The 13619-nt window shown below is 40.8% G+C and overlaps 1 protein-coding gene across 3 annotated transcripts in view; it reads left to right on the top strand.

Moving 5' to 3' along the window:
* The first annotated feature begins 1719 nt into the window (after positions 1–1719).
* The window catches only part of gpm6bb (glycoprotein M6Bb), a 30464-nt gene continuing 18564 nt past the window's right edge, over positions 1720–13619 (top strand). Inside the window, exon 1 of one of the 3 annotated variants that reach the window (XM_044217800.1) lies at positions 1720–1905. In XM_044217800.1, the coding sequence (XP_044073735.1) occupies positions 1902–1905 (4 nt within the window). In that variant the 5' untranslated portion in view covers positions 1720–1901. Of the gene's footprint in view, positions 1906–2796; positions 2855–13619 lie in introns of those variants that run through there. The other 2 variants (XM_044217803.1, XM_044217799.1) reach the window with 2 other exon arrangements.

Raw genomic sequence — 13619 nt, 5'->3', positions numbered from 1 at the left:
GACACTTACGCCTTCACAGCCCAAAAGTGACATGGGAAGCAAACAAAAAAAGAATAATTAAAGACGCACAGTGGATTAAATAGAAAATAATAAATTTAGGAAAAAAGGAAGATATTGTCTTTGTAATGCTGAAGTTGACCAGTTAAATATTTGTCTTTCGGAGGCTTTTGTTTGCCATGTTGGGCAGATGCCCTGTTTGGCCATGAAACAACCCATTGAGAGTTGCCACTTGGCCACCAGTGAAAAGACTGGATTGGATTAGGGGGTGCTCAGAACTCCTTGGATACCGGATACCAGCACACTGGACTGATGGTGATTGGCATTGTTTCTGTAAAGGCCTCATCTTTGTTAAAGACTGTAATTTATTCCAGTCCACAGAAGTAAAGTCAAACATGAGAGGTATCTTTAAAATCAGACCCATGCATGTGTGGGGATTCATGCAAGTGTGTATGCAAAAAAGGTGACTTTTGGTTTTTTTCCCACAGACACTGTAAGATGTAAATGTATGCATGTACAAGTGTAGGTGTAGGTGTGGGTGTACTGATTCATGCATATATGTATTTAAATGGACATGGGTAGATGGATAGAAGGGAAGTTCAACTCGAATGTTTTGGGATCTGCATTTGTATTTACAGTCTTTCAACACATGTTTATGTGGTATAGTCAAGTTATTTCAAGTTACACGTCAGATTCTTTTATCCTTTTTTCACTCATAAGAGGACAGCAGAATAATTCCAGCCCCAGTTTGTGCTTCTCATTTACTACTTTTACATTCAAGTCACAGAGCTAAGCCTCTGTCTTTCCAACAGAATAAATCCCCAGTGAACGCAGAAGGTTGTTTAACATTTACTGCTGTTCTGAAGGTATTTCCAGAATCCTCAGACTCTTCTAACCATCTGATAAAAAAAATCCATCTGTTGCACAATAAAAATGACTTTAAACCATTTCCCAAGTTGCAACTGTACTTCCAGGTAGCCAGATTTGACATAAGTATATGCTCAATTAGTATGATGTGAAAGAAAATTAAAAAGCTTTATTATCAGTTATATTTGTATATACTGATGTTACACTGTATTATTTTTCATTTTCATTCAAAAATAACGTTGTTCTTGTGTTGTGCAAAACAAGCAAGAAGACATGACATTTCTGGCTGTATCAGGAAAAGTAGTTGCAACTTGATTGACAGGTTAAAAATCTTTATCATACAGTGGATGGGATTTTATTTTAATCCAGATGTTAGAAGAGTCTTCAAGGTACTGAAAAATACCTTCAGAACAGCAATAAGTGCTGTTGAACAACCTCTGGATTTTTCAAAGATCTTTGGTCATTTATTTTTCTGATAAACAAATGTTCACCTCTGGAGTGTAATGGTGAGAGGCACAAACCAGTGCTAGAATTATTCCTGACTCTGCAGTTTACATGGTGGTCTCTGACCTGTGATAAAAACTCATCTATCTGTTGTCAGTTTGACACAGCTGAGATGACAACACTTTATCCTCAACATGGTCTCGCTATGTGTTTGTGGTGGACAATAGCACAGAGAAACATTGCTTGAGTTGCAATGATTTAATCTTGTTTGAAATCAGTTTATTTTATCCACTACCTGATAATGTTTCTGATAACCCAGGCACATCCATCTGTGCTTCCAGATAAATGCGTGGCTCATGATGAGTTGAGTGACCAGTGAAACTTCCTGATGAGGGCTGAGGAGGTGTGTGTGTGTGGGGGGGGGGTTATCCTCTCTGTGGTGACGTCACCCAGGCTATCTCCAAAGAGACGCAGCGTTGAGTGTTTGAGCAGCCAGGCGGACAGTGTGCATCCCAGGACGCAACATCAGTGTAGCCGGGGCTCAACTTTCAGCTGATCGCTTAACTTCGGGCGCTTTTGGGAAACTTACAAAAATGGGTAAGTTTTTTTGTTTTGGTTTTTTTAACCAACAAATGCTCGAGTACCTTTAACTGAAAGACGGATATAAATATCGCCTTTTCGTGATGACAGCATGCCTCATACTTTGTTATTGTCACTCCAACTTTCGGGGCGCGCCGATTGTTTTAACGTAAACTAAACTGATTTCAACTTCAACTACTGGTACTGCAGAATTGTAGGCTGTTTACCTGACCCGGTTTCATGAGAATCGGTATTAGAGCAGCCTGCTGAAGCAACTTGAGGAAAGCGATTAGAGAGATTAAGTCTATCAGGATTCCTGCAGTTAACTATGTGCGAGTCTGCGGAGGTGTTAAATCCGGATCAACTTGCTGCCTTTACTGTCTCTCTTACTCCTGCTTTCAATAGTTCCTTACAGCTAAACTATTGGGCTGAACTATTTGATCAAAACTTGTTTTCAACTGGCCACGCCTTTCATTATCAATCTTTACTGATCACTACTGGTCAGCAGTGATTGATTAGGCTATGTCGCAATGTTTGATAATGATTGTTATAAAGATGAAAGGTTGCTGTGGTGGTATTTCCTAACCAAACTGCAAAGTATGTTTTGCTGGTAAAGAATGACTAAAAGTTACTGGAAAACACTGACAGGCAACTTGTTGTAATTATTCAGATGTTCCATAGCTGGAGTCCACATGATGTGTATTATGCTTGTAATTGATATCTGAAGGGCTGAGCTGAGACTGTCCCATCTTTAAATCCGTCCCAAGTGTTGGCCATCTGTGCTCCCAACCTGGGGGGGATGCATGGGAGGAGTGAGGCGCTCATGCCATGGATGCTTAGTAACTTCTTCATAAACTGTGGACCAGATGGGATAGTACACAGGAAGCTTTCACACCCAACTGTTCTCATTTTGCACTGGACTAGATGTTTTTTTACAGTAAAACGACACAGAATGGATCCAGTAATTGTAATTCTACCATTTTGAGTTTGTTTGGTTGAGTTTTGCGTCGGTTTCGGCCAGCATTTATTGGCTTATGTTGTTCCCCACAGTGCAGCTGAGGCCAGGGAAGAACACTGTGTGTGAATGTGTATCAATGCTCATTAATTCGCTCTGAAGCTCTCACAGAGGCGTCTTTGTGCTCCTAATTTGGAGCTGCTCCTTTGTGCGACTTCAGTGGCTCTTAATGTAGAGAGAGAAATTCACTGATTTGCAAGTTTCAGAGCCGATACCCTGTGAACTAATTCCCCACAGACCCTCTTTCACTGTCTCATAGAGGATATTACTCTGCACGGCAATTGACCTTTGTGCATTGTCCACTTGCTAAAGCTCCCATTTTATTTTCAAAGACTCTCCATGGTCCTTTCAGGAAAAATAGTATAGCCTGTTGTTGTGGGCGTGAGTAGATTAATTTGGAGACTTGCTAGTTGCTGTGAAGGTCGCCTTTTGTTGTGTCAGAAAAACAGATATCATACTGCTGTGCTGTGATTTGCTGTGTTTCCTGTGAAATAGCTTTGACAACAGAAAATGGATTAACTGTGTGCATGAAGCCCAAAATAAACAGGATGTCTTGAAGATGATTGTGTTTGGCGCTGCAAAGTGAAGATGTCGTTCAGAGGTTATATAACTTATGTCTGATTTGATTTTACAGTGACCTTTACCTCGCAGAGGGGCCACATGTTTTTCAGGGAGATTCTCCTCTGTGTGAATGGTTTACAGTGCATTGGCCTGTGTGAAGGATGTGGGAGGATAAATTGGCGTCAGTCCGCTGAGCTCAATTCAGAGAGAAAAAGCAAGTCATTTTCCACAAATATCTTGTTAGGTTCTTGGTTAGTCCTGTGACAATTACCCACCCAACAGTATTTGGTTGCCAATCTGAATCACATCTGAAGAGAAAGTGTTTGCCTGAAGATAAAACTCTTTATGTGATGATCATACTCATTTTAGCAAGAAAAGCATGGCATGGCACTGCATAGAAAATGCTTAATCATTTTTTCCTTGCTGCAGATTGTAGCCCTTGATACAGAAGAAATCTGTCGAACATTATTATTTTTCACTAAACTTGTTAGTAGTTTTTAAGACACATTTGGAAAGAAACTGTTTAGAAGCTCCCAGTCTCATACAGTGTGGAAAATGAACCATCTTTTCAAGTTATGTCTTTTACAGATAATATTCAATTATGTGCTTAACATTTTAAGCTGTCTTATGACAGGAGATTGAACTAATCAAATACAGCAAATTATAGACACGGTTATGAACACTGTGTCTGTTCTTCTTGGAGCCAGATCCTGATGGCAAAAAAGGGAAAGATTGTTTTTCCTTATGGAAACTCATGAACCTTCTAGTCAGAGTGTTTTGTATTCAGCGTGGTGGTCTTGTGGAAAAGGTCATCAAGGCTGGATGCAAACCAGATCCAAATGTTACATCATTGCTTCTGAGCAATTCAAGAAAAAGAGAGTGAATCACAAGTGACAGTTTTGAATGTGTCTTTAATTTAGCATCTTGCAGTAGTTCAATGGCTCAGCTGTTACTGACTTATGGTTTGCTGTAGAGTACAAGTAGAGGCCTACACCTGGTGTCAAATGTTAATAGTCTCTTATTATAGTGAAGACTTATGTTTAATCCTCTGATTGATTTTATTCTTTGATGATCCACAAAAACAGGAGTTGGACGGTGTCCTTCATAATGATTTTTACATGTGTGTCTGTGAAGTGTCTCTGAGGTGCATTCCACCTCCATCTGAACTAGGATGTCTGGAAAGTGTCTGATTATTTAGCTCACACATCAGCAGTGTCACTGTATAATAATAATAATAATCACTGTAACAGACACATGTGGTGGACTGCATGTGCTGTGACCCTGCATCCTGAGTCTGAGGAGAGGAAAGACCCATGACTGCTAATGCTGCCCCAGCGGAGGTGCTTTTTGTGCTCTCGGAAATAAACAACTTGTCAACTGATGGCAGAGCAATAACAGAGTCAGATAATTTCCCCCTGTCTTTAGTCGACTCATGGCAATATTGTCCTTAGAGGCTGAGGCTTTGAATCAAAGCATTCTCCTGTTAACTCCAAAAAGATGCCTTCCTCGAATTTCCAAAGTCTGTAATGTGGTTCAGTCTAAATAAAGTATGCGCTAACCTTTTTGCGACTGATCCCACATTTTTATGTCACCATCAATAATTCCTAAATTGCTTTTCGTCTTCGGTTTGCAATCATTAATTACACTGAATATCCCCCATAATGAGGTAGTTGCTGTCATAGTTACATGGTTTCTGGGCTTCTTTCCATTTGGCATAGAATATGACTGAGCATCTTTGGTAATTATACAGCAGATGAGGCCCATACAGTACTTTTTGCAACTGTGCGTCTCTAAAAAAGAGACCCCTTTTACGTAGTTCAGTCAAGACTTCATTCATCTCTTGCTTCCCTTCCTGCTCAACTTTGTTTCCTCTGAAATCTCCCTCATCTCTCTCTCTCTCTCTGGGTCTCCTTTTCTCTGCCTTTTATATATATTTTTGTTTCTCTCCAGCCCTGCAGGTCTGCCAGAGCAGTCATGTTAATTTGTTGAGCTTAATAACTCCTCTGACAACAAAGAGGGCCATTGAGTATTGTGACATGAAATGATAGGAATAGAAGTTCCTGAGTGGGGATGCTTGTTCAAGCATGTGCCTTGGCCGTCACTTTTACTAAAAGCCTAGTCACAGTTGAACAGAAGGGATGCAAGTGGATGTGTGAGTGAGTGCGTGCCACATGGTAGAAACAGGATGGCATTTAAATATCTGAAAATACCCTATATGCAAATGACCACAGGCTTTCAAATATGCACAGGCAGCTGAACCCTGTTGTATAAAATATGCCAAAGATACAATCTGGCCTTTATCTTATCTGCAAGGCTTCAGAAAAACACCCACGATTTTCAAGGTTAAACTGTCAAATACATGCATAATTCGGTCAAATTTATTTCTTCAGTTTTACAATATATTGGCATCAGTACATGCATAGTACAAAGAGTGCGGAGGTGATATTTGCCAGTGGCGCAGCAATCTGTATCAGTGTTTTGTTCACAGTCAGATGATTGTTCCAGAAGGCCTGTGGGAAATAATAGGTTGGGGAAAGCAAACAGCCCCTGCAGCTGATGGACATTCACTCACTCATTCAACAGGCATCCAGCCCAACTGCAGGATTTTCCGCTATCTACAGTATACCTCATTACAACACTCTGTATGACCACATTTGCTACGCCACCAAAAACACTGCATACGCCTCGATTCGCTCTCCATATCACATGAGAAGGGGACATTGATTACATAGTCAATGTTGTTTTCACACAATGACCTATTTTCTCTTGCCAGTCTTGGGTAAGCAAGCAAATAGATCATAATACAGTCAATGTTAAGAGTGACTGAACAGTGTGATTGCTCTCCACAAAATTATGCCTGTGGCAGAGAGGCCTGTGCTAGCTAATGCCTGTACTCTGTGATGCCCAGGATCTGGGCCAGAGGATCCGAGCCATGGGATGACCACCAGGGTTAAATGCATTAGACCTACATGAAAAAAACTCAGTCCAATGACGTAGCTGGCGTGCCGATGCAGAGGCCTCACGCCAAAAAAACGCAGAGTCATTCGGTAAAAAAAGTTGAACTAAACTCGATTGTTTTGGCATCTGAGAAGCCTTCAAACTCACTGATATGTTACTCAAACTGGACTTCGTGGATTGTATTTCATGTCTCACCGGTACCTGAAGCAACATGCCCCCACCAACACAGCCTCTTGCGTTAGTTTTAACACAGAGCTGTTTTCAGTCTGAACGCCTGCTTAAGGCGTCCGTGGGCTTCAGGCAAAGTGCTTGTCGGATGGTCAAGAACTGTTGGATGCAGTTCTTGTCAATTTCCGAAACTGGCAATCAAACAAGCATGCCCACATTGTGCAGCAATTGACCAGGTGTGTGTGTTGGCAGGGTTTGAACTCATCTCTCAAGTTCTCTTTTTTTCCATTCTTCAGTTCACACAACTACTGTCATGCACAAACGAGCGCAACACTATGAATGCCTTTAAGGAAAGACTGTCCGAAAGTGTGAGCCCTTATTCCCATTTGAGTCATTATTACATTTCGCCGTTCTCTCTATGATGGCAGGCTTTTCAAAATTCGGAAGAGCTATAAATAGCTCTAAACACTTTTGCCTTCAGAGGTTGTCAGACGACACATCAAACAAACTAGTTTGTTTCAAGCAACCTAAAGGAAGAATCTTTCAAGTCAGTCTTAAAACAATGGTCAGGTGCACATATGAACCTTGAAACGGTTCTTGTTCATATTGGCCATTTTAAGATCCCCTCTTAATTTGCTTCCAATGTAAGTGATGGGGGACAAAATCCACAGTCCTTGTTTTGTGTAAACATACATTCATTTAACCTATCCTTTCAGGACCATTAGATGTTTGTTGACAACCAACTTTTTGTAAACTGAATTTGAAAATATATTGCTTCATTAATGAGATAGTGAGGCTAAAAGACAAGTAGGCTATGTTTGGTTATGTTTGGTTGAACAACAGGTGTCTCAGCCTATTGTGGTCAGTTAGCCAAGTGGTGCTTTCTGCTTACTTTACCTCAGCTTCACCTAGGCTTCCTCCCCTTTGTTCAAATTTAAAATCTTTGGCTTTATTAACTGGCAAGTAGAAAACCCAAATCCAAGTTTCAGACTCTTCCTTCAGAAACCTTTTGGAGTTGTGAAAGATGCTTCGTTGATATTTTTCCACACTCCAGGGAGGAGGTTGTGGAGGTGTGTCAACTAAGATGGTTGGTTCTTTCATCACAATGTATGCAGAAAGGAGAAAGTGCATCAGTGCAAGTATTGTTTCAAAAACTTCTATGTGTATATAATTATTTAGGAGCTCGACGTGGCCACAGCTCAGATGGGAAAGTATTTAGGTGAAATGAGAAGACATAATAGGGCTTCCAGCTAATTTCCCTGTAAGATCATCTGTGAGGAGTGAGAGCAGAATGCATTAGTCTGCTTTTCAACTGTGGGAGCCTGTAGGATTGAGCTGTTGGCTGTGTGCCCACTGAGTGTATTCAACCCTCCACAGATAGGTCTTTGTCCTCGCCGCTTTTACGCAGCTGCTAAACAACCGTAAGACAAAAGCATCTGGGGTACCCCGGCACACCAATGAGAAATGTTCACCATATGAAGGCCAGACAGCCTGAGACCATTTGGATGCAGCCAAATGCTACGCTTTGGGATGAATTAAGCAGGAATTCAAATGAATACCCATGTAACCCCTTATGACTTTTTCTCTGCCTCTATATTCAGGATTATGTATAAAATCCCACTTGAGATATTCAAAGATGCTTTAGTGATAATACTGTCACAAAAACAAATCTTCAGAGCTTGTTGTGTTGCTTATTTTAGATGTTGCAGGAAATGCTCATGACTCCTCTTTGCTCATTTTGTCGTAATGTGGTGCTGCATGTGACACAGTGAAACCACTGGACACACACTCTCTCTCTCCCACCAGGAATCATTTTCCTGCCCAAGAAAAAAGGTTTCCAAGGGAGAGTTTTCATTGTCTGCTTATTATCCTCCAGAGAAAGGCTTGATAGGCAGAAAGAAGCACTTCTGCCAAACAGATAAAGAAATCTGCAATAGCTGAGCTTTAATAAAGCGACAGCTGCAAGAAACCCAATAGCTGAGGGAGAGTGTTTGGGGAGGCTTTTTGCTTCACAGACAGACTGCTTGGGGGGTTTGAGAAGATGGATTTCAATATGACTAAATTGTTGAATGCTGGATTTGAAAACAAATGTAATTTATTCAACATGGAATACTCTGAACCCACACAACTGAGTCATTCAGTAATGTGTGATGCTTTTACCATTTGCACACTTGATGGTTTTTTAAGGCTTTTGTGTCACTTACTATAGGTTCACTTCAGAGGAAAGGAGAAAAAAATACCAGCTAACAGCAGCTTCAGGGGAGAGGAAATCCCAGATGTTTCTGTCGGAAAAACAGCTTGACCCTGTAACCACACGTAGACCAGAGGAGAGATCAGTTTGCAGTGTGAATATTACAGCTACACCGCTGAGAGGTCTCATAAGTCATCTTAGCTTTTGACCTCTACTCTATGGGAAAACAATACTGTAACAATAGAGTGGCCACAGCTGAAAATGGAAAAGTAATGTTGTGAAGGAACGAAGCATCTGCAACTGAACACATGAATGATCCTGTGTGTGTGTGTGTGCGTGAAAGCTTGTAGATGTGTGCATAATGTCTCTTAAGAGAATCTATGGATTGCCTTGTGTTTGTTGTTGCTGGGCAGGTTCAGTATATATGCTTATTTAAGTTTTCCAAGTTGTATTTATTGTTTTCAAAGTCATTTGAATTTGAGATATGGCACGTAAGTGACTTTTTCTTCAAAAAAGCTTTTAATGAACAAACTAATTTTATTTTTATTCATTGACAGTCAGAAAATTTTGAAATAGGCCTAATGCAAATGGAGTTTCATCAGTTTCAAGGGCCAACGTAAACTGAACTTGTAAACCCAAAATTCTAGGGGTGAAAATAGAGGCACTTGCATTTTTATGCCAACAAAATGATTTAAGAAACATGACTGTCTGTTTTAATGTATTATCAGTGCAGTGGTGTGTTTAAGTATGCATCAGGTATTTCCATCTAGGGAGATATCCACATAATTTGAATGATGGATTGTGCACAGAATACATTTGTGAGGGTGTAAATGTTTAGACACTGATAATGATGTAGTGATTGCATCACATCAGATGGTGCCATAAATGGTTTCCACTTTGCACAGTAGATGCGTTATAATGTCCAGTATGATGGACAAAAGGTCTCTGCTGTTGGAAAACTGCCTATCAGTGCTTAAAGCAATAAAGTAATGGAATGGCCCACTCTCGCAGAGGTCAGCCAGCGGAGAGAATATACCAACCACTAGAGAGATTAGCTTCCATCTTTCTTTGGTGGTGAACTGTATTTGCCAGTGAGCAGCTGTAACAAGAGTTTCCCCTCGGGGATCAATAAAGTCTTTCTGATTCTGATTATTGTTAAGCACGTAGTCCACATCTTAACTGCATCCATTATGATTCTGAGCACCAACACATCTCTGCAGGGGTGGAGGTGTCACATTCAGATTCCGGGATCCAGCCGCAGGATGCAGGGCTTTGAGACACAAGAGGAGAGCCTTGTGAAACAATGGCATTAAAGTGATCTCCGTGTCATCTGCTCTGTTGTCATAGCGCTGACGATGAATCCTGACACGGTGGGATCTGACTGGCCAGTCTGTTTAGTAGCACCGGCCGGGGCTAAACGGAACAGGTTTCAGCTCCTTCTAATGAGGGTTGGGGGGACAGTGCTGGAGGGTTTGAAAAGGGTAAAGTCTTGGGTCAGGGGTGAGAGGTTGGCAGCATGAGGCGGAGAACAATAGGGCCGGCGGGAGCGATGCAGAGAAAGAAATCCCAGCAGCTGGGATAGACACAGAAGAGGGTGGGGGCTGTTCATGGGAAGCAACCCCAAGATTAGCTGGAGAGTCTTGTCTGATGTCTCCATGTCTTTGTGCTTCATTATGTCTCTAGTGTGTGTGTGTGTGTGTGTGTGTGTCCACATGCTTATGCCCTGTGCAACAAGTAGGAAAGTGAAAGACTGTCTTCAGCCCTGTGTTATTTGCCATCCCAGCAGCTGTAGTGTGAGAACGTTTGAGTTGTGGAGATCCTTGTCAGTGTAAGAGTGACATATGTGTGAGACATCAAATTAGAAAACTCTTGCTTTCACACAATGACTAGGCCTCGTGACATGACATGCTAGATTTTCCTTTCCTAAATATCCTAATTTAGTGCTAAATTTGATGTGCTTAAGCATTTTGCACCTATGTCTCAAACAATATGTCTAATGCCATCAATTTATTCATAGGCCTTCATGATACATATTACACGAGCAGGTTTTTTATTCACAGTAATAATGAATAATAACAGCATGCGTATGTTGCTTTATTTGCCAACAGAATATTCATAATTCAACCAACATATTATGTGCACATCTGTAGTACAAGATAAAACAAATAACCTGCTAATTTCCTTATGATTCAAACTGACTGCTGACCGGTCACTCGAGTAGCATAAAAGGCAACTCAGTGGTGTTTGTGTTGAGCTAAAAATAAAAATGCTCACGGTGATAGGTATTGTATTTAAAGGATTAACACCACTAAGGGAAGTCCCTGTGGGATTTATTTGTGCTTTGAGTGCAGTTTAATGGACTGTCATACATTTCAGATGGCTTTGGGAGGTGCTCTGTGTCAAAATGACTGCAGGTTGGGTGCATTTGCAGTTAAAGATAGATATAAAGAGAGTAGACAGATTCAATCATATTAGCAGGGCATCTACACCTTAGGGGGACCTCTAAAGCAGCTATAATCAATATTTTTTATATTAAGAATGGATCGCATGACTGCTTGTATGTGAAAGGTGTCGCTCATAGTGTCGAACTCACAGAAAATGATCATCTAAATTTACAGTTCCTCTTTAAATCATCTTCCAGTTCATTGTTTTGGTTTTATGTCGCTTCCAGCTATTTTCAGCGGCAAAATTTACTGTATGCTACCTGTCCAGCACCAAATGACAGACGGAAAAAGTTAGGTACTTGCTGGTACCATAGTGGAACATTTAGCACCTGAACAGCCAGATATTTCCCTCAGGTGTTGGTGGAGGCCAAAACAGAGCTAAAAGGATAATTCATTTTTGACTTTCATTTATCAGGTGGCCAGAAACACAGCTATGCCAATATGCTAATGCTAATGTTGCTCCATATCTGCTAGATATTTTTTCTCACGAATAATCTCTCCTGAGGCTTGTCTATTCCAGAGAAACTGCTGAATGATATGTGTGTTTTAAACCCCCTACGTTTTCTTACAGACAACTATTCAGGGGGAGCTGGGTATTTTCATTACCTCCCCAGTATAATCACAATATATATTGAAAAGACAAGAGGTCATTATGTAGCATTATTCTAACTGGATAATGGCGAGGTGTTTGCTTGCAGTATCTCTTGGCTGGTTCATTGGCTCCATAATGTAAGCATGGCAGACCACAAAGACAGCAAAGCCTTTATCCAGACCAGCATCATTAAAATATTCAGTGTTCACTGAAAGAAAAACAAACAATTGCACACAAAGACTTTTACGTTTCTCTAAAATGACAAAGTTCATGGCCTGAATGGGGGTACAACTACTATAAACGCCTCCTCTCTCCCTCTCTCCTCTCTGTATTACCTTTTCTTTCACTCTCTTCCAGGTTTCTGTTTCTGTTTCCTGGCATTCATTCGCTCTTTTGACTCCAGACTGAAATTATGACATTCTTAGTCTTTAGGTTTTGATATTGCATTGGTTTTCTGTCCGGCCAAGCCACGGTGGCAGTTTCCAAGGTACCGTAAGCTAGGAAGCCTGGATAATACGAAGCATCTGTCTCTCACTCTCCCACTCTGCAACCACAGTGGCTGTGGAGGTGCCAGAGAGTCAGGGTTGTGAAGCCATTTTTAGAGGAAAAACCTGGCTGCCAGGCATCCCTGAGTGAGTGTTGCTCCATTTCCAGACCGAACACGATATTAACACAAACATGCAATTAGAGAAGTGCTGAGTCAGATACCCTGGGCATTGTTTGGTCAAACACTTGTAATTACACTGGAGAAAAAAATTCAATCTGGATATTGTACAATGGAAACGGCAAGACATAAAGTATGTCTCTATTAGAAATGGTTGAAATTGAATAGCAGAGTTTGATTTCCGCTACTGTGCCGAAAGAAGTCGAAGTTGAACAAGAAGAACAATGTGTTGGTCCGTGGGATGATATTTTGCACCACAAACGGATGCAGGGGTTGGTTAGATTTTATTTTTGAGGTTGGGGGATGGCATGTCATAAGGACGAGGTCTTTGGTTCAAAAGGTCCACCAATAAATATCTGGACTGTTAAACTCTCAGCTGGGTGAGGGAACAATCCTCTACCCACAATTAGAATTTAGGTGAGTGAGTAACTCAACTTCACCAACTTCTGTAATTTTAAACACACATTAAATCAAATTTTTAAAGTCTGAATCCGTGTTGCAGATTGATTGCAGTGCAACTTTGATTTCTAGACATTGTAGGTAAAGAGCTACTGAGAATTTGTTTCTTTTTTTCTCATGTGTTAGTAAACCAAAAATGTTTGAGTTTTAGACGGTCAGTCAGACAAAATAAGCTATTTAAAGACATCTCCTTGGTCTTTAGAAAATTGTGAGGGGCATTTTTCACATTTCTGATGTTTTTAGAACAAACATTGAATTGATTAATTGAGAAAATAATCAGAAGAGAAATTGCTAATGAAAATATTCTTGTAGTGGCAGCCCTAAACATAAGTTCTCTTTGGAGTTAAAGTGTAACTCCACTGATGTTGGGGAGTATACTTTATATGTGATAAAAGTTGTATAAAGCCTTTTGGAGCTCCAGAGGGAGCTGTGTGAAGTCTGATAAAGCGATGTCACTTGAATCAGCATCAGTTGGGGCTGAAGAGTACAAGTTTGAAAATGAAACAAATCTGGGGGTGTGGAGTTAGAAAGAAGTGACCTTACTAGACCTCAGTAGCCCGCTCCTCATCTCTGCCTGAGGTTAGCGGCTCAAGGCTACGTTAGCCACTACTAGCCCAACACACCCAAATCTCAGACAGAACAGTCTGCGATCAAGTTGCATTGTGGGTAATGTAGGTACC

This window comes from Siniperca chuatsi, linkage group LG12, assembly GCF_020085105.1.
Source record: "Siniperca chuatsi isolate FFG_IHB_CAS linkage group LG12, ASM2008510v1, whole genome shotgun sequence".
NCBI classification, from domain to species: domain Eukaryota; kingdom Metazoa; phylum Chordata; class Actinopteri; order Centrarchiformes; family Sinipercidae; genus Siniperca; species Siniperca chuatsi.
This window is presented reverse-complemented; position numbering and strand designations above follow the sequence as displayed.